This window comes from Cinclus cinclus, chromosome 6 (genome assembly GCF_963662255.1).
Source record: "Cinclus cinclus chromosome 6, bCinCin1.1, whole genome shotgun sequence".
In the NCBI taxonomy this organism is placed as follows: Eukaryota; Metazoa; Chordata; class Aves; order Passeriformes; family Cinclidae; genus Cinclus; species Cinclus cinclus.
In genome coordinates, this window is record NC_085051.1 from 45,659,003 (window position 1) to 45,681,199 (window position 22,197).

General features: G+C 41.0%; 1 protein-coding gene across 3 annotated transcripts in view; it reads right to left on the bottom strand.

Moving 5' to 3' along the window:
• Window positions 1-22,197, bottom strand: part of FOXN3 (forkhead box N3) — a 132,912-nt gene that overhangs the window by 88,354 nt on the left and 22,361 nt on the right. For all 3 annotated transcript variants that reach the window (XM_062495449.1, XM_062495448.1, XM_062495447.1), the window contains exon 2: window positions 14,687-14,823. In XM_062495449.1, coding sequence (XP_062351433.1) covers window positions 14,687-14,823 — 137 coding nt within the window. The remainder of the gene's footprint in view (window positions 1-14,686; window positions 14,824-22,197) is intronic.

The window sequence follows — 22,197 nt, forward strand, 5'->3', positions numbered from 1 at the left end:
GGTTTTTACATCACCAAGTGTACACATTAAGTTTTGACACTTTGATATTGCATAGTGCCTTTTACTGTCCTGAAGCTGAAGGGCAACACAAGAAACTCCATCTGAGACACACACTGCTTCCTCCCATCCCTTCCCCCAGCAGCGCTCTGTTGTTTAACCACAACTGGGACTAAATCCACACTCCTGTTCACTACTGTCTTTAGACACCTACAAGAAGGTATGTTATGAAGAACGGATTAGCATCAGAAAAGGAAAACGACACAACTCGCTTCACTCTCCTGAAAGACCAACACTTCTTAGGGAGCATCAGTAAAAGACAAGCTGTCAGATGTTGAGACTCCTGCAGAAGTCAACACACAAGACATTCACATCTCACTAGATTTAAGGAATCTACCATTACTGCAAAGAGACAACACCAAATATATGTGTGTAGAAGGGAATTCACAGCCAGCATCTCACTACCACTAAAGAAAAAAGCAGTCTGTCACTGCAAGAACCTTCTGGAATGGTGTGGGTATGTAACTGTTACACAGTAAGGACACATCATTTAACTCCTGTCACAGAAACTGATAGCAGATATGAACACAGAGCTAAAATTACTGATGATTTTTCTTTATTTGCTCTGTAGCTTGAGGTCAAGCAGTGTCTCAGTGGCTCAGTTAAGATGGGTAATAAGTTAAGGGCAATAAGTAAATTCTGCACATGTTAACATCCTTGGAATGCTAGATCTTTCTACCACACTGAAGCCATCCACAATGCAACACCTTGCTGAGGAATTCATATTATAGATCAGCTGGAATAAAGGCATTTAAATTTTCCAGTTATTGAAAATGCAGTTTGCAAATGCTCTCAGGTTCCACCACTTATTTCTGTTTGCCTTTGTGTCACAAATTTCAGACTAAGGGCTCTCCTCAGGTCATCCAATTCAGCTTACTGCCAGCAGAAAACCCTTTCTTATAGTCAATTTTCTAGAGTCTGCTTTTCAGCACTCCACCAGATAGATTTCAGACAATTTCCTTTAAGGGACTAATTCAGTCTAGTAAATTCATTATTTGCACCTGGTCAATGACCAAGGAAAGATAAGCCAGGGTCTGTGTACTTGTCTCCTTCTCATATGCTATTAAAATGGGAAGTTTTCCATCCTAATGTCAAAATCTGTTCAGAGCAGCAATACAACAGCAGCAGAGAGACATCCCCATGAAAATGAAGCAATTGTGTCTACAGAGAGATATTTTTAATTTGTTTATAGCATCAAAGCAACCTCCCTTTTCTACATTCCAGTTTGAAACCTGGTAATCAGAAGATAGCAAGTGAAGAGCAGTTCCTGTAGCCAGACCCCTCTCCTTAGGTCAGAGGCCCTGGGTTGTGTTTGTCTGCTTCAATGCAGTCCAAATGCCTGTGCCAGCCCAGGCTGCTGCACTGCTACTGCATTAGAACACCAGGCTGAAAGATGCAGCAGAATGCTGAGCTGTGCCTTGCAAATGACCTTTTCACCCAGCTTGTGAACACCAAGGAATCACGAAGGTGAGGTAAAGCATTTTTTCCCCTGCTTTACCTGGCACTGGAAGACTCTTCTATGGCATTTAAGTGACTTGAAAAAACAGGTTTGCAAGTCAGGAAACCTTTAAGGCAGGTTTGTAGCAACACCCACCAGATTATAACAGTCAATACTAAGCACGACGATACCTCCAGGCTCTTCTGGAGAGATTCTGCTTTGGGAGGCAAGTGTACCATGAATTTACTAGTATGACACTGTGCCATCTCAGTAAGATCATGGTTCAATGATGGGTTTTCACTGGTAGGAATGCTTTAAGAAAGTCCTCGACCTTGACAAGCCGCAATACCTTAAAAACCCCCATAACAAATCACCAGGATCACACTTACAGCACATCTACACAATGTCTCCACCAGCATAACTAAGAACAGTTTGCTATTCTACAAGGGCAGCATCTTAAAATGACTTTGCAAAGAAAAAACAAAGAAAATACACCAAAAATCCCCCAACAAACATCAAAGCCCAAAAGCAACCCTCTGCTGAACAACCAGGTGATACTGTTCCAAAGCTCTTCAAAGCTCAACACAAACCAAACTCCAACAGTTCTTGTTCCATGTAATTAGAAAATACAGAGCTCATCAATAAAAACTGCCCCATTTTTAAAGCAGAGTTTGGTAGTCATATCCCCAGGATGACAGAAAAAGACCAGCTCTAACACTTTCAGGGGAAATTTTTGGTTTCTGTTTCCCCCCAAATCTGACCAAGTCTACTTCTACATATGAAGGCAAAAGCATCAAAATTTACTTAATAATAAAAATTTCTACATCACTTTAACAAGTGCTGACTGTGGCTCTTAAATGATCATGGAATAAATGTATTTGTATAAAGCCTTCCTTTTACACTATATTACACTTGCAAGTTGAAAAACAAAAGCTGTCTACTCCAGAAGCTTTGTTTGTTATTAATTCCCTTAAGTTTAGAGAATTATTTCATTCTAATTAATTGTTTTATTTATTTTTTAATCTAATGAGAAAAATGGTCTTCTTCATCTTTCATATGCAAAACAGCTAAAGAGAGAACAATTTTTTATATAGAGAAGGAACTCCAATTAATAGAGATCTTAAATACTTGGGGAGCTCAGACAGCTGCCTGAAAAAAAAGTGCCTTTTCAGGAAAGTTACATAATTAAAAGTAACCCAATTCCTTTTTGTTTGTATTTTTTCTCCATCTGCTTATCCAGATTAAACATAAAAATTAATGAAACCCAAATGATGTTGAATTTGCTAAATTTACATTTCTCTTTCATATACTTTTACTGGAATCTGCATCCTGCACTGCCATTAGTTATGAATTCCCAATACTCCATGGACATTTGAAAGCACTCTTACATTTTTAATACAGCAACCTGCAGTATCTGCATTACCATGCAATTTATTTTACCAAATTCCATATATTGTCTTAAAAAACACCACCCTCACCACCATCATACTAGACTAAACCACAGAATTATACACACTTATAAACAATGAAGTGGAAGTGTCAAAAGGAGAGTCTGTTCTGAGCATCTTAGCTTTTCCAACTAACCTTAAGAAGTTCTCCACCAAGACTGTAATAACCACTGTTTGAATAGAATTTCTTTTGGAAGGATATATAATGGAATTGTGATAAAAATAGTTACAGGAAAGAAAAGCATGAGAGGCATAGAGATCTGCAATATTTATATCACCCAGGCAGACAACACAGAGAATCCATCAGTGAGGTTAAAAACTGCAGCACAGAGAACAACTGACAACAGCAGTCAGGTATAAGGGGCCATAAGGAACAAATGGAAAACCCCATCAGCTGCATAAAAACGGACACTGACTTCTACCTTTAGAAGTGGATAGAATAATAAATTATTCTACTTTTACAAATAAAGTCCATGTAGTCCTGATTCTAATACAAAAAATATGTCATACAAGCTAATGAAAGGAAAGTTGAAGAAGTGCATGCATGCTATAGCAAGCCAAGAAATAAGTTTACAATTGCAAAGTATATTTACAATTGTAAAATACATTTACAAATGTGAAGACCCATTGCCTTTGCTACCTTGGATGCTTTAAGAGCAGAGCAATAAAAAATTACCATACATAACTCCACTGTTCATATGAGCTGACAGAGTACTGGCAACTAATAGGAGGGGATTGCCAACAAAGCAGAAATGAGTCAGGGTGAAAAGAAAGGAAAGATCTTTTAAAAGCTCAGATTCACACTCATATCTGAGCTGGCCAACCTCTTCAGTCATTTACCTTTCACAGTGGAATAAAGGGTCTTAACGCATGGAGGTGGAAACCATGCTCCCTTGTAAACAGATACACAGGTGTATGTGACAATCCAAACAACCTCAACCCATAGAGAGAGCTGGGCTGCAGCCCTACCCATGCTCCTCTTCTGGTATCCCCAAGTAATTCATCAACAAAATGAATTTCCCTAACGTGTTTGCTTGTCAAACCGCTTGCACAAACCAAGACCATTTTCAGACTAGTCGTCTCAAGCAATTTTCCTATCACTGTTCTGAGTATTTGCTCTTTTATGAAAATATGTAATGAAAATAGGTCACCTGCCCTAAAACAGTACATTTTGTTTCTAAGTGCAAGAGAGAACAGCTTCCCTGGCAGCCAGGCTGTCTTCTGACATAAAAAGTACGCTGCAGTATATACACGTGTCTGTGCACTGAAACCCCTGGAGATGTGCACGTTTATTACTAAAACCATATGCATTCATAGAGAAAAAAGCCTCAAGACACAAAATGGAGAATCTTATCAAAAGTAGAATGACATGAAAACCACCAAACTGGATGAAACCCACAGCCTGTTTAGTCCAGGGTTTCTATGACCCAATGCCAAAGATGAATTTTTCATAGAAAGTGGAAGAGCAACATAACAGCACAGTAAATTTGTGATTGCTTCTTCTACAGCCCTTCTGAATTTGAACTACTGGAGAGATTGACTGAAACCTAAAAATCCTACAAGGACTAGAATCTTCTTCCAGATACACTTGTATTAGCTGTGGATGTAATAATTAAACAAAAGTCCACCTTTTGTGGGACTGCCACAATCATCAGCCTCAATATTCTCCTGTGGTAACCACCAAGGCACCACTTAGTAATTTACAGCCTGACTAAGCCTCCCATCCCTATTTTTTAAACCAGTAGCAAAAACAAAACAAAACAAAACAAAAAACAACAAACAAAAAACATACAAAAAACCCCACAAAACACCGAAACAAAAAAAACAAAAAACCCAAACAAACCAAAGGGGGAAATGCTGCATTTTACAAACAGATTCACAATTCAGAAACAGCACAAATGCCACCAATGAATACCACACATATTCAGACTGGTCTCAGGGACACCTGGAAAGGAAAGAAAGCCTACAAGAGTTTCTTGAAATCTATCTGAAACATAGTTAGATTTATTTTTTGCAGTACCAAAACTGCCTGACAGAACTGTGGTGTTTCCAAAACAAAGTCAAACCATCTGTGAAAAAATACACTACAGACAATCAAATATAACCTCCAGAGTTTCATCAGAGCTTTACTGAAAAAGAACAAGAAGTGCTGAGCACTTCTGCTTTTTAAGAGGAAAGGGGAACAACAATTTTATCAAGCCACTGTAGCACTGGACAGGCAAAGGGAGATACTGCTCACCCGCCACTCTTTTACTCCAGGACAAACAGGTGGTGAGGAAAACAGTCCATGTTCCTGGCCACAGAGAACTTTGAGGAGAATGGAAATTTCTCTACTAAGGACCCTTCAACACCTCCAAAATCCAGTTTTTACTTAAGTATTTTATTCTGATGAAACAAGCAGCTTGATTTTTCCAAGTCAAAATTCAAAACCCAAGTGTAAAGAAGTTACTGTACTAAGAAAGACTCTATGCCTTTTGTTCCAAAAGTTCAGAAAAAGACGTTTTGATACCATTTAAGCCCTTTCTGGCTTTATTCATCTGAACCCTGGAGGTTCCTGTGAAAGGAAACAGCTCCAGCAAAACCTGCAAGTTTTATTTCTACAAAAGCCAGTTCCATCAAAATAGGAATTTTACTTATGATCATACAGAGAGCAGATTCATGCACACTGAAAACTGGATACAACTGGAATACAGGTGTCATGGTGATAGTCAGAGAAGCCAGGAAAAACATGGTCAGTAATCACAACATGCCTGAGACAACTGCAGCCTTGAGCTGAGGCATTCTGACATCAGAAGTTAAGTCTTAACTGATGCTGACAAAAATCATGATTCAAGCATTCAAATACTAACAAAAGAATTAGGCCAAAATGCACTAGCTTTAAACGAATTAATAAATTTCTTTTCTCCAGAAGGGATACCAGGCAATACAGAAATACTATACCACCACCATAAGCACCCTACATATACACATAAGCATATAAATACAACACACATCCCAGAAAAAGTGAATCGGTCAATAAAGATTCAAAAGTACTAACCTACTAAAACTTGTTTCAAGCTTTTAATCTGAAAACACATAGATACTGAAGAAATAGGACATCTGTGCTTTTAAAAAAAAGGTATTTCACAGAAAGACTGATTGATACTTTGATAAATACTGGGTCTAATACACAGACAGGGATTATGAATACACCCAACACAGGCAGAAATTAACCCGTACTTTCTTTTAACTGTATGTCTAACGTAACTGGAAACACTATTGCAGCAAGCCTGGCTTAGTGCATGGGTGATCCTTATAAATGGGAGATGAGGGAATCAGAGGATTTTGTTCAGGACAAGGACCAGCTGGTCTGTGAGGTCCAAATGTAAGTCTACCTTCCCCTGAAGTCCAAGGTCTTCCCAGCTGGCCCAGAGTCCAGGCTGATGGTCCACCATGTAGCTCAGTTTTGTATCTCTGCTGGCTAACACAAGGTCTGATGGGCCACCTTCATCACCTGGATGCCACCTTGTTAGCATTCTCCACAGTCGTACTGAGAGCAGCAGCAAAATGTGTCCCCTTATGCTCTGCTTCCCGCTAACATCATGCAGAGAAAAGAGGAAATGTTTCTCACTGGCCATGCTCACCTCCTGGGACATTTCTCTATGAACAGCCAGGATTTTATGTACATCTGTCACCTTCTGTTATGACCTGGGGAGACGATGGGCCACCTGCAATCAGTTTCTACAGCTCTTGGACTCAAGTGGACCATCCCAAGTCTGCCAAGGCCTTTGAACCTGCGTGCAAAACTGGTATTATCAAAGAAAGATTACATATGGAACAAACTGGTGACACAAATATTGGGAGTTTTGCATAAACTACAACAGCTGCCTCACATTTTAAACATGTTCTCTGTTCCATAAAATATATTAAAATGCTAGGTGAAATTATGAAAGGTCCATATAGGCTTTTAAGACAGAGCTGCAATTCTTGGAAATACCCAATGCCCCTTAAGTTTGAGTTTAAACAAGTATTAAATAAACAATAAAGAGTTGAATTGTAGAATGCCAAAATTGTAACCATTACAAGTAAAGCTATCCCTTACCTACAGTTTGAAAGATTCAAGTTACCTTAATATTTTTTTCCTAAGAGTTTATCATATTAGCATAACATTAGAAACTGTTCTGTGAACGTCAGTCTTACAACAGGACTACAAATAACGTAATCTTCCCTGTCTTCTTTATACAAGCACCAAATGAAAGAAAAGTCCAGTAACTAACAGAGAAGTGAAGAAAAGCTAAAAGAAAAAACAAGAGCATGATTAAAACTAAATTTAAAATTTAACTTGAGTTATGGAAATGCAAAAAAACCCCTTTCTTAATCCAACAGCAGCAAGATGTCACACACTGTGATACTATTTGAGGCTTCCCAAGCTTCCAAAGCCTGTTTCCAAATTCAGAAGTCAGATGATTTCCATGGCTGTAGTATTATATTATTAACAAACACGATGCTCATGTCAACCACTGTTCATTGCACAAACACTCCTTCCAGAGTCTGCATTTTCAATTACTAAAACTTCAGTGAACTGTTACTGAACACTGCACAGGTCCCCCCCCATCCACACAGCTGCTGGAGTGATACAACAGCTGCTCATGGGATGAAGGGTGACAGATCCACTCACACTGCCGAGGGATCAAAAGTGAGGTGTCCCTCACACCCTCTGCTTTTTGCTATACCACACAGCTCACACACTGTGCAACCCTGCCCTACCCGCACCAGCATGCACTGCAGGACAGCAAGGAAGAGGGATGAGGAGCTGCAGAAAAAGTCTCGGAAGCACAGCATCCATGTGCTTCAAGTTTCTGCAGTCAGCAACTCACAGCTCTGACAATGAGGCCACTCTAAAAATTTTCATATGGAAACACCCAGGCCAACAGAGGGTTTTACAAACAAAGTAACAAAAATTTCACAACACTTCCCTACATTTTCTTTTTCCCATGAACTTAGTGGAAATATCTACTGTACCATTCCAAGTTATCTTTGGAATAAGGCTATATTTATCTACAGAAGGCACAGAGGAGGGGGGAAAGAGCCTAAGAAGCCAAGAAACTGGAAAGACTGTTCAACAAATGGAACTGTGAAAAGTAACAACAAAGCAAGGAGCTGGTGTTTGCCTGGCATCTAGAGAAAGATGACAGACTAAGGACCCTGCTTTACCAGCAGTCTACACGCATGCAAACAAAACAAAGGCTCAACCAAGCCTTCATTTATATGGCAAATGGAAAACATGACATTTCTTCTTTTGGGGGGTATGAATAAGAAAGAATTGAAAACATTTAAGATGAGAAGGCTTAGAAACATGTCACTAGTTTTGAGAGGAATGAAGATGTGATTAGAGGGTTGTTTGTATTTTTACCAGCTGTACCTGCATGAAATTATTATGTTAGAGAGATCAGATTCAGACTTTCTGCTCTTCTTTTTCTGTCCAGGATCTGTGGCCACCTTTCCGAATTTATCTTTCCTCCCTACACATCTTTCATACTGTAAGGTGTAAAAAAGAAACAAAAAATGAAAAGAAAAGAAAAAAAAAAGGCTTTTAGAAAGCAAGAAGAATTGATCAGTTTTGTTTCCTGAAACTATGTTCAGTGGGATCACAGAACATAACTCTAATGGTTAGAGAACTGATAAGAATATGTTAGAAACCAAGTTCTGGATTGGCAAATCCTCAAACAGTTATGCACTTACCAGTGCATTTGCTCAAGCAAAAGGTCTCTTTGCTATTCACACCTGACACCAAACTAGACCAATATTATCTAACTTGCCAGAAAACAGCAATAAAGCAATATAATCCTGAAGTATACATGCCCTTCAAATTAAGGCATGTGATGGTAGCAGAGGGTACACTTTAGAAAAACTTGTATTCTCTATGATTTCACAAACTACAAAACTATGAGAACAGCGAAACAAAAATTCCCCAAAGACTCCACCTTCACACCACCAAGAGAAGAAAACTCATTCTGACTCTGCACAGGAAATAAAACAGTTAGATCATTCCTGATAAAGTGATTCTAACATGCACAGAAATTAGTATTAGACTACCCTATGATCAGCTTCATTTCCTATCAAAAGTAAAAAGAGTAACACAATTAAATCCAAGTTTCCAGACTGCAAAGGACAACCAAATCATGTATTTTCTATGTTCCTTCTTGCAGTGAGAGACCTTGCCAAGTCTTTCAGTGAATGGGAAAAGGTTATTTCATCAGCTTCCCCAAATGGCCACAGATGATTTCTGATCTCAACTTATAAAGTGTACAGGTAGAAAGGGTGCTTACAATTTGTCTAATGTGATAACCTACAACTTCGATGCAGGTTTAGTTTCAATAAACAACTGTGAAAGGTGGAAGCTGTGATAATAAAATCAAAACCTGCAAATATTTGAAGAAGTTGTTCCAGTGGTTTCCTCAGCAGCTGATCTATAACAGCCACCCTCTTGGGAACACGTGTCCATTTCACATTCCTGGAACAGCTTCAAGTTCCCCATCCTAAGGGGGCTGCATACAAACTGCATCCGGACAGCACATGGCAGTGGGGACACTGCTGGAGGCACTGCCACAGCAGTGCCCAAGTACCTGGGGTGTGGGTCCAGGGAGGCCCCAACAGGCATTGCCTGGGAGCTCCCACTGCACCTGGGAGGCTCCTACTAGTGAGACCAAAGCACAAAGCCAGGACCGGGTGGTAACACTGTGTGCTTTCAGTCTTAAAATAGACAAATGCAAATGTAAGCATGCCCAGGCCACCTCTGCCATTTATCACAGGGCTCACAGTGATGGCCATCACTTTCTCACAGTGATGCATGAAACTTAGATTTTCAGGAACAAAGCTTTAGCCACCATGTTTCACAAATCTTTCTCTGTGTCTCTACAAATAAATTTCAAAAGTTAGACAAGGGTTCATAACCTTAAGGTCCCTTCTTCTACTCTCAACCTTGGGATAAAGATTCTTTTTTATCAGAAAGATATCAAAACCCAAGACAATGGAGAAGTGATGAATGTTCAAGGACCTCACAGGGATGTAGTTTTTTTTTGGGAATCCAACAGTAGCAAAAGGAAATGCCATAAAGAGGCACTAAATTCAATAAAACAGAAACCACGCCAAATTCTTCAAATCCCACACTAGCACTGTTTTATTAAACATGTGGTCACTCATGGACCTGCAGGCTCTCTGTAATCCACTGGCCTACCTCCGCAACCTATGCTTCAACAAGGGAAGCAGCGTGGAAAACCAGATGACAAAGTCATGCACACTCAAATGAACTACTGTTCTGGGAAGTGACTCCACAGAAGCAGCAGAGGTGGTTTTCTGCTGACTCCTTGCAGGGCCTGTTTCTCCTGCATCACCAAGGCTGCAGCACTGTCTGGGAGCTCAGCAGCGCAGCGGGGTCGCTCTGCAGCATCCGCTCCACAACCACTAGCAGCTGCCACGTACACAGAACACCCCACAACCACCAAAACTGTGCTGCAGGTTAGTTTTTGCTACACGGTTTCCTGTTGGCTCCAGCCCTGCAAGGTTCAAATCCTCTCTACAGAGGGCAGCCTAGCTGACACGCAGTGATGGATGCCACATGTATTTTTCTGACACAAATGCTATGATGTACACAGGTGGACTCCATGTCCAAAGTCAAGCACAAATCTAATTCAGATCTGTCCAGGGTCTTAATCCTTCCTGAAGCAGAACCAAGCTCACCCAAGAAGCTGTTCCAATGGGAAAGAGCAAACCAACAAAACCTTTATGAACAGGCAGTCTGGGGCAGCTCAAGAATGACACGCCTCTTTTGTTTCTATCTTGGGCATGTTAGCAATTTCATCAGTTACAGGACAGACCTGTCAACATTTGACACTGCTCTAACAAACTACAATTAGGAAAACATACTGAAAAAATGAAAAGCCATGACATAATTATCCACACACCTATAAAGCAAATATTCCTAGGTAGTCGCCCAAATTTTCAAGCATTTTTATTACTGTGTGAAAATAACAATTTCTGTTATTTTAGATCAAATTTCTTGATAATTTTTAGCAGTACAAAGAGAAATACAATTAAGAAATAGCCCCACATAATATACACAGGAAAAAAATCCATTTCAAGACCTCCTCCAAGCACTACTAGAAGAGAAAATCTCACCGACACTTCAGTTAGAGCCAGAAAACTGGAAATAAAACACAGATGAAGTATCATGGCACTGACTTGTACAGTTACTTAACCAAGTGTGTGTCTATAAATATAATTCAAAGTTGCTATTGCCAAAATAATTGTAAAACTTAAGAAGAAACACCTTAATCTAACTTAACTATTTTTCCACACCAAGGAGAGTTTTTCCTTTGTAATGATGCGCATCAGTGTTAGTTCACTCTTGAAATTCATCATCAATTACATGCTTCGTGACATATACTTCAATTAGAAGAACCAGAAAAAAACCCAAGGGGTTTTGTTTGTTTGTTGTAAGTACTGTTTTTAAAGAATGCACATCCAAGCCAACTAAAATTAAATAACTCTCCTTGTGATATTCTCTTCTTACAGCTTACAGACAACCTTTGCCCTAAACTGAAGCAGCTATTCAGACAACTGTAGTCTTAAGTTCCTTCTTATGTATGAATACAGCAAGGTTGCCTTTACCCCAAAATGTCTTCTATACATGGAACCCACTGTAGTCCAAATATAATGGTTTGAGTAATTTTTATCTTGAATGATACTGGTGTAACACTGACTCAGCCATCCAAATGTGTGGGTTCACATCATGAAACTCCTTCAGAAAAGGTCCACCCCTGTCACATTCATGCAGGATGCTCTGCTGAAGCATCTGAAATCGAATTATGTGATGTAATTAACTCTGTTGAGGAAAAGGAGAATTTGTGTATTCAGTGGTCATCTGCCTTGGGATATTTTTACAATGCATTCCTCCACACTGTGCTCAATTCAACCCTAAGTTGCTTATGCAGATACTAAACACAACACATTATTCATTTGTGCATATTTATGCTCTGAAAATATCTGATAAAGACAAGGAATAGGTCAATTTGCCCCTGTGGAATTTCACCAACAGACCTTTATAAACCTTGTTGCTAGAAACAGGAATAAATTGGCAACTTTTCTGGTTCCAGATATATTTAATTAATATCAAGTGACATAGCTTCTCTTAGTTGTGGACTTACATTGCATAAGATGAATAGACAGGAAAACCCTCTGCCACCCAAGGATTTTTTCTAGACGTACTGTCTTCACCATAAGAAAAATTTCCCTTGGAATTTGTTACTATGACAATGTATTGCTCTGGAGATCTGACTATGGTGGAGTGGATTTACATTTTCTACCCTTACTGAAGTCTTTGTACACATGAGAAAGCAATCACTTACACATGGGATTACTGTTTTTTCCAATTGTACAGGGAATGTTCCACTCGTTGAGAATATATTAGAAATATATTCAGAGAATTACCATGTAACTGCCAATCAAGAATTAATTCAAAAGTCACTGATAGCCTAGACCAGCTTCATGTTGATGTTTTACCAGTCATTAGTAGCAGAATGAATAAATATTTTAGAATACAATGGGGACATTAAGTTTTATTTAACAGTGGAAATGCTGAAAAATAGACAACTAAGAGTAACAGTGCGACCACAATTTCTTCATATAAAACTGGGTCTCCACTGTATTTGCAAGGCATTTGTTTCTTCAACCACACAAGCACTTTGTTTTATGATGCAGTCATTACAAGGAAGACTCCAAAGCACTTAGCAGCACAAGCAGTGTAGCAGCAGCTCGGACATGGGTTCCAAGGAGAAGAAGTTTCAGTTTTAGGACTCGTATGTTGGTGTTTCACTAGACCCCTCCATCTCCCTTGTTCAGCTACACAGGGCAGTGGTGAAAGCAGGTGGTGATGGAAACTCGTTCCTTAAATCCCATACTGTATGACACCTGCCAGACTCCTCTCTTCTCCCACTCATGAAAACAGGCTGTGAGGTTCAGGACACACACCCCCTTGGAAGAGGGCAGCACAACCTCTGCCTGAGGTCTGTGACTCTGCAGGAATCCTTTGCCACACACAGCAAGCACAGAGCAGCAGTGGGCACACGACCATGCAGGATGAGCACAGAGGAGCAGCAGTGGGCACACGGCTGTGCAGGATGAGCACAGGGGAGCAGCAGTGGGCACACGGCTGTGCAGGATGGGCACAGGGGAGCCATGGGCACACAGCTGTGCAGGATGAGCACAGAGGAGCCATGGGCACACGGCTGTGCAGGATGGGCACAGGGCAGCAGCAGTGGGCACACGGTTGTGCAGGATGAGCACAGAGGAGCCATGGGCACACGGCTGTGCAGGATAAGCCAGGAAAAAATGGGAGATACTCTGGCTTTCAACTGCATGCATATGCTGGATTTTTTTGTTTGTTTGTTTGTGGGGATTAGAAGGGATCAAAATCCCCCGTTTCTACGTCAAATGTGAATTACACTTCTACTCAATAAATCTGTATAATTAAAATACTCTTTAAAAAGGCAGCCATAACAATAAGGTAAGGGCCAGGAAACATGCTTTGCTCAAATTCACAAATTACAGTTTTAATCCACTATCCGTCCTTCTGCACAGCACAGCAGTGAGGGGTCCCTTCCACAGGTGGTACTAGGGACAGTGTTTCCCCAGCACACGGAACACCAGGACAACCGGGCTGCACCGCCTCGGGACACTGCGGCCTCATCACCGCCTGGTTTCTAGAGGAAAATCCAGGTGACAAGGGGAATCCCCGGCCACCGGGGCGATTCCCCGACACAACAGCGGGCCCAGGCTCCCCATTCCCATCGCCGTTCCCGGCCCGCCGTTCCCACGGCAACGGCGCGGCCGAGCCCCGCGGCCCCGTGACGCGGCAGCGCCGGCCCGGCCCGGCCCGCGCGTTGCCGGGGAGACGCCCCGTCGCCACGGCGACCATCACGCTGCCCCTTTCGGCCGCGGCCCTCCCCGGCCGCCAGCCTCAACGCTAACGCGGAACAATAACAAAATCCTCAGCCGCCACGAGAGCCGCATCCTGAGGGGGCGGGCGAGCACGGACCATGAACCGCATTCCTTATTAGCATCGAGAAGAAAGCAGCTCTGCCAAACCTCGGCGCCTGCTTTCCTGCTTTGTGGATGGCAGCCATAGATTGTCGCTTTGCTAACACTGGTCCTAAGCGAAGGCCAGATCAAAAAACACAAAACTAACAGAAAAACCCCACCCACGTCTGTTTCACTGAAGCAAGGAGAAAATCCAGGCTAATCCTAAGGGCCACCACGGGCGTCTCTCCACCACCAAGGGCTGGTCAAGCCACCTGGTCACCGGCTGACCTGGTGGACATATTGTGGCTGCAAAGGCAACATCGGCTCTCAGCTCTCCCAGCAAAAGAACGAACCCATCTCCTCTGAGTGAGGGAATCATGCCTTCACCAAATGGGATTAAGTGGCCACTTCAGAGCTCTCCATTTGCTTATCTGCATTTTAATTTCAGCCAAGCAGAGGTTATTGCAGGAAGCCTGCAGGCTCTGCTGGGACAACTCGCTGATGCCAGCAGGGGCACGAGCAGGGAAGAGGTGTCCTGGACACGCTGGACAAGGCCAGGCCACCACCGGCGCTCCTGGGCTTTTCGCACTGGCACATTCCAAACTGCATCACTTGAGTACGTTTGAGAAGCATATGCAACACCGCAGGAAAACATTTAGAGTTGTAAAATGCATCTAGTTCTTACCTTTGATATGCCTGAGGAGATGTGGGAGGTGTATTGAACACATGCGAATATGGGTGATAGGGTGTCTTTTTCAAAGCCTGAATAAGATTTTGTCTATATTCTGGGTCTATACACCATAAGGATCCCTTTCCAATACTCTGCAAAGAGAAAAGAATAAAAAAAAAATCAAATGCTTGATCTAATGGCACAGCCTTATTTATTTAGCAGTTTTTGTCAGGAAAAGCAGAGGGGTTTGGGTTTTTTGTCTGACAGAAACGAACATAACTTGCTTGCCAAAGATTATTGCTCCATTAATAATGTATTACAACTATATGATTTAAATCACAATTCTGAGGGGAAAAAAGAGTAAGAGTGAATGTTTGGATGTTCTTTCTGTCCTCTCTCTTGTTACTAGTTAATATGATTTAATAATATCTGGCAATTTTCCAGTCACCCCATATTGGAAAAATAAGAAGCTACAGTTAACTGTTAAACAAAAACTTTGAAGAAAGGTATCTTGTTTTTTGGAAGTGGTTTTCTTTTCCTTTTGCTGTTATACAAACAGAAACAAGGCTAAAAAGGAGGGGGTTAAACACCCTAGCAACTGTTTTAAAAATAAAAGGACTTAATCCTCCAACCCACATGACATCAATGCCATTATACTACAAGAGGAAATTAATCATCTTTTCTCCCCAGAGGGAAAAAAAAATCCCCAAAAAACCCAAAACAAACCATTGAACCAAAAACCAAAAGAAAAAAAATGCCAGTATAATCAGAGTATAACTATTTAAGGGAGTTGTGAAATTGTGATTGGCTAAAACAACAAGTTACTGTAATTACCCCTTCTGGACACAAGGAACAACACAAGCAGTCAATCTGTAAGGCAAAGATTACACTAAAATTCAGTGTTTGTTCTGCAGTTACAAGCAGTGCAATTTCATTTCTTGTCTCAATCCCATCAGAGGTCAGGCCGAGGATATTTCGGCTTGTTTTGTGTGAGTTCTCAAACAAACAGGTAAACTTTCCCTCAGGTTCACTATGAAAGCACATGGAATGATGGTTCAGGAACAGTCTTGTTCTCCTTGAACATACATGAAAACAAACACCAATCCTAAGTGTTGACTGAACTCCTTGGCAGGCTTTCAAGGCATTATGCTAAGACTTTTTGGTACATGTTGATGTTTTCTGGAACAGGTATGGGAGGTTGTGTTACTGCCTCTAGCTGCTTTTCAACCCAGGACCATCCCTTTTCTCTGCTTCAACTTCTGTCAGTGAAACAAAACTCTCAGTTAATGTGTTGAAGAACAAGCACACACAGACACACAGACACACACACAATCATATCAGAAGAGGGATATTACTTTCTTAAGCCATATAGAAGAGGAAACCAGACACTTGTTTCCTTTAGAAAACTTGTATCTTTGCCCTACCAACTCCTAAGTGCTTTTCTGCCCCATGCACAGCTTCAGGATAGGCAGTGCGACTGACGAAGTGCTTATACAGAGCAAATCTGCACTAAATTATCCTCCCCAAAAATAAATTAAAAAGAAAAGCCTTCCCCAATGTCACTGGATGGCTGCGTGTGCACCTAGAAAGTTTCCAGCACCATGTGAGACTTGGCTTGAAAGAAAAGGAGAGCAGCCAGCACAACCCACAGGAGCTGTAGGAATTTCCTGACAGAAAGAAGCTAAGCTGTATGCTGCTGCTCTGGTGGAACAGAAGCACAAGGTCAAGACTCTTCAGGATGGCTTCCAGGGTTCAAGCCCATCCATGCTTTTACTGCCCAAATGTGCCCTACCAGGAGGCCACAGAAGAGAGGGGGATTCATCTTCCAGTTCTTGAAGTTAAGCAGGGCCTCCATACAGCCAAAAAGCCCAAGACTCAAGGGGCTAGAGAGTCAGCAAGAAGGACTTATCTCAGTAAAGCACTACAGGCAGACGACTGAGAAATCCAGTGCTGCTGTCAGCTGGGGAAGCTGTGCACCACACTTAAACCAGTCTGCAATAAAGAAGTTGTTACACTTAGCCCTCTTAAATATGGGACAATGAGCCAGACACACGACAAGCCCAGTGAGTGATTTTTAGGCAAAGGACAGAGTCAAAAATAGAATCCAAACATCCCAAATTCCACTTCCATGCTCTATCCAAGACTCAGACTAAGAACACAAAATTTCCTTTTAAGCAAGCAATGAGCAAAATTAGGAACATTTTTCAGGAGAAAACCTCTGCTGGATTCCTTACTTCTTACAGCATGGTATAAGCTTATAAAAAAAGCTACACTTAAATACCATCTACCTTATTTGTACTTACTGGAGCACAACATATTGTTTACAAACTTCTCTCTTTTTTCACTTATTTCCAAGACAGACTTTTCATTTACTTGGAAGAGATTATGCCCCAAAACCCATCAGCTAGTTTAAGCTGACAGCCTTACAATATGAAGTCACTACTGAAGAGTGACTTCAAAACCTTTCATTACTGTTAAGATAAACTTGTGTGGCTTGCCCATATTCTTGCAAAAGCCAAAAAAATCTCACTGAAAAACAGGAACTCTCACAAAAAATATTGAAAATACACTCCTCATTTAAAAGAAACACTGGGAAGGCAGATTTGCTGTATTTTCACTGCAACTGAGCTGACTTATAATTTACCAGCAAAACCAAATGTAATTTAAGGCAAAGCTCGCCAACTTTGCAAAGTTCTCTTTCAAGACAGTTATTTTTGTTTTTCCATAATCACGTAAGAGAGCATGAATAAAAAGGAAAACTGAAGTGATATCTGGCTAAGTAACATTCTTGACTGTTGGGAGGTGTGAAGAGCTTCGTTAACTGTCTGTTCAGATGTGTCATTAGTCTTCCCATACACAGAGCAATCAGAGGAAAGGAAATCATTGGAGCTCAGACACATTGGTTAGTGATTAATTTCCATCTTATGACACTTGGCATGCTGCTTCACTACCTCTTCCGAGCCAAAAGTAAATAGTGACTCCAATCAAAAACCAGCAAGCAAGGGTCAAAAAACCCCTCTGGATTGCATTTGTCTCCCAGGCAACAAGTGACTGAGGGAGGAGTGGAAAACAGCCCCCTGATCTCAGCATTTGGAGTGCTTTCAGACCTCCCGACATGCCACCTCCTCCCAGGGCCAGGCACAGCCACCTCCTTCCTGCCAAACACAGGTTACAGCTTCTGCACTGATTCCTGGTTAAGGTGATTAAAAATGGGGAATGTCACTACAAGTCTTCTTCATGTGGTCCAAGAGTAAACTATAGTTGAGGGTAAACTATTTCAAAGGTAATAATGGGGAGAGAGAGAAACATATGGAGTTACCCCATGAAAGTCTGACAGAATGTTATTAAAAAAAAAAAAAAATCCTGATTAGTTTTTAGATTGAGAAATTGCTACTCCATTTTATGTCACTTAATATATATTGTGTGCTAACTCCCAATTTATTAATAAATTTGCTCTTTCTCAGATCTCAGATTTCCTATTCTGATTCTCTTCCAGCCACTAAAGTCAGTGCATTGCCATGAAAAGGTACATGACTCACTCAATGTTCAAGTGTTTTTTCTTCCAATGGACTGCATATAATAATTTTTTAATACTACTTTACACAACCTAATAAGTTTTATGTTTGGTCATTTTTTAGTAGAATTGAAAAAAGATTGAAATTTAAAAATAATTAAAATGCTGCTTTTCAGTTCTTTCTGTTGTTATTGTTGGGAATTAATAGCATTATCCACTAGTAAAACTCTTCATTATAAAGATTTTTCCTGCATGTACCTCACAACTAACTGCCTGGCCTCACCTATTAGCTACTGTCTGCCCAAGGCTCAACTAAAAGAATCATGTGTTGAGCTCCTTCCAAGACCAGTGCCTGGGAAAAAATACACAACCTGTTGTATTGGGTTTGCATGGCCAGATTTTGGTACTGCAGGGGCTACACCCATCTATATAAAAATTCCATATAGTTTATTTGAGAAATTGGTTCCCTGATTATTTTAGCACAGACTTGAAAGGTGTTAGGAACACAACCCTTTTCACAGAGTTGTTCTTTTCACTGCCCTAAAAACAAGTCTGGCTAAAACAAAGCTTTGGGAAGAGAACAGACACAGAAACCACAAAACACAGGCTCAGGGAGATGTTGGCATTTCCAAATTTTCCCTTCTGAAGCTCTGGTAACATGTTCAGTTTGAATCTGCACCAGGGAGGAGCAGCTCCAGGCACCCATATCTCTTGCAACAACATCACCACCAAGATGGTCCCCAAGGGAACGGAACTGTAAGGGAAATCTGCCAGAATGCCCAGCCTGTGCCTGGGCCTTCTTCCATAAACCCCATTTCAGTAATTTTCCTCAAAGAAAACTTTTTCTCACACAATTTGATGTAATTTACACTCATTAAGATGGCTCACATGGAGAGTGTGACAAATATCCAGAGAGCTGTGGCAAAGCAGAGGATGGATGTGGGGAGCCAGGGAGGGGAATGGGAGCTCTCCCCTTCTGCAACAGGAGCCATGGTGACATCCTGATGCACCTCATGAAACTGCACACTGAAAAAGGAAAACCAGGACTCCGGCTGGACACAAAGCAGCTTGCAAGACAAATGGCAAAACCAGTATAACAGAGAGCAGGGTTACAGGGGAGAGCTGGGGTGAGCTGGGCAGCAAGGCTGGCAGACAGCCCTGGGGGAAAGGCCAGGCTGTGCATGGGAAACCAGACACTGAGAAGCTGGGCACCAACAAAGGTGCCTGGAGGCAGGGAGAAGAGAAACCAAGACATCCACCACTAACTCCACAGCTCCGCTCAGGCACTTAAGCTATGCCAGCAGGCTGAGAATTTTAAAACAACTCTGAGTCAAGGACCTTGCTACTCCCAAACAACAGCTGCCCACTGAGCAGATCTGTACTTCTCCACTACCAAATGTGGAGGGCATGAGTGGCCATGGCTAGGCTTTCTTGAACCAAAATGATCTGCAGTATGAATCAAGCAGATACACAGACTGAAGGTGTGCAGATGTACACTATCTGAGAAGTATGCCACATTGGCTTCAATAACCATAAAAGCCAAGAGAAAAAGCAGAAATTTCCTATAACTCAAAAAAGGGCATTTCCACCTAACATCTGCAGCCTCAAGCTATCAAATACTGAAATCACTTCAGTGTGACATCTGTCCCTGCCTAACTCAGTGTAGATTGCTGTAGTCGTTAACACAGGACTTGTGAATATCATTAAGGATACCTTCTTCAGTGATTAAGAACCTTTTGTTGTCAGTAATTCACCATCAAGAGGGTCACTCTTGTGGATGAAACCTACTGTTGATACAACAGGTGATCTCTTTTGCAAGTAATAGTGGAGAGATTACTGGGTATTAAAGGTTCTTTAAAGAAATATTTATCCTAAGCTCATTGTGCCCAGTTATACTGCAACAGCAGGCTTGAAGCAAACCTTTCACACAGATTTGCCACCAAGCTTATCCATGGGGATGCCCAACAGCTTCTACAGGTCTAAGTGTTCAATATGAGCACAGAAGGGCTTCTGCAGAAGCAAAAAGAATCGTATGATAGAACTATGCATGTCACCACAGAACTTAAAATAACTGTTTGAGTAACTACATCCAGGACCAGGATCTGTAAAACATAACTGTTTTATATCAGAAGCACATTTCTCAACTTCTATGACTGCACTACATCTAATGTAGCAGCACAAAGCCATCAGCCACCTTGCTGACACTGTTGTTACTGCTGACTGCTCACACCTGCGCAGGATGCCTCTGGGGGTGGTGAGAGCACACCCAAGGCTGTCAGGCAGCAAAGACCTGCAAAAGCACCCAAGAGAACAAAGCATTATGGAAAAATCTATCCACAAAAAGAGCAGGGTCCTTCACTCACCACCTGACAATGCAGTCACCCAGAAGAAAGAGAGCAATTCTGGAAACCGTGACTAAAACAAGTTTCTGGTTGGTTCCCAGGAACAGCAAACTATCATCAGAGATTCCTCTTAAAAACAAATTCCCCTTTTCTCACCCTATGAAAAAAATATATATTTAACCAGAAAAACGAAGTGTTTTCATGAGGAAATGCAGAAGCATAAAGAAGGCAAGTAAAGTATTTTCTGAGATGCACTTTATGACACCCTGTCTTCAGCTCTGAAGTGCATCAAGAGGAGGACAATCATCACTCTAAAATCCACCTCAGGAGAGAATGACTTGCTTAAATAACTTTCTTGTACTAAGCAAAGAAACCTGCCAAGTGACTTCAAAGCCATCCCACAATACAACACAGATTACCTAATAATCTTAATAATACCACTAAATATACCTCTACTCTTGAAGGCTTGCAAGTGTTGTGCCGGCTCTATGGGAAAGAAATGGTTCACGATTGCAAAATTCACCAAGATCAGAAAATGCAAGCCTGTTGTAACCACTGATGCTGTGTTGAATCAGCACTACAACAGCAAGGGCAGAGATGTTTTTCAATATCCAAGTAGAAAGAACCTGTGCAATCAGAAACACTGCTCTAAGGCCAGCTCTATGCCACTCACTTGCAGACAGTGGTGGCAAGAACATGCCATACTTTTTTAGTTCAACTACCCATCCCTCATGTCAGTATCATGCACCTCCAAATGAAGGGTATCACTCCTAAAATAGAACCAACTCAGAACCATAGTTCCTTCATTTACGTGAGGCAGAATGACCACACTAGTATCAAAACTTGGAAAATATATTACATAACAAATTTTAAACTATTTGCCTGGCAAGCACTCAGGAAGATTTAAGATCAGATGCCAAAGTTGTTCTGCTGGTCTGTTTAAAACTCTATTGCTTATCTTTATTCATCGATATTTCAAGTTATCAATGAAGTCATAATGTTGCTTGCTGTCCTCTCCTACACAGTTTCTCCAGTTTTAAGTAGTTTTATATGGGTGGTCACAGATAATACTAAAACTTTATTCTCTAGAACAGCTTGCCTATACCTTGCATATGAGCCTGGTGAGTTCTCTAGTTACTCCTTTTTTAAAGCAATTGAACTTATTTGCAAAAACACACAAAGCATTGAATCATCTCAGATCAGCTAGGTTTTTTCTGGTTTTTTTGTTGTTTTGGGGTTTTTTTGTTTTTTTTTTTTTTTGTTGGTTTCTGGGGTTTTTTGGGTTTTTTTTCCCCTTTTTTTTGTTTTTTTTTTAATTAAGAAGTACAACAGCTAAGGAATTCTTAAAGAAAAACAAAGCCCCTGCCAGTGATTCCTATTGTTACAAAACACATTCCTAAGATTCACTGCATTCTTACATAAAAATTACAAATAGCTATTCATGCAGTTTAAAGGCAGATTTTCTTCAAATCTCTTTTAACATTTCTAGCACAGACCAGTGAAATTCTCTATGTCCAGCTTTACAGAATTGCACTATAGACCTTGACTGCATTTTAATGACAGTGACAACTGCTTACAAAGCTTTTAATTTTTTATAAAAATTCCCCAACCTATGAACTTAAGAGAGCTAGAAAATCCCCCTGCTCTTCCAAGGGAAGTTTGACAACATT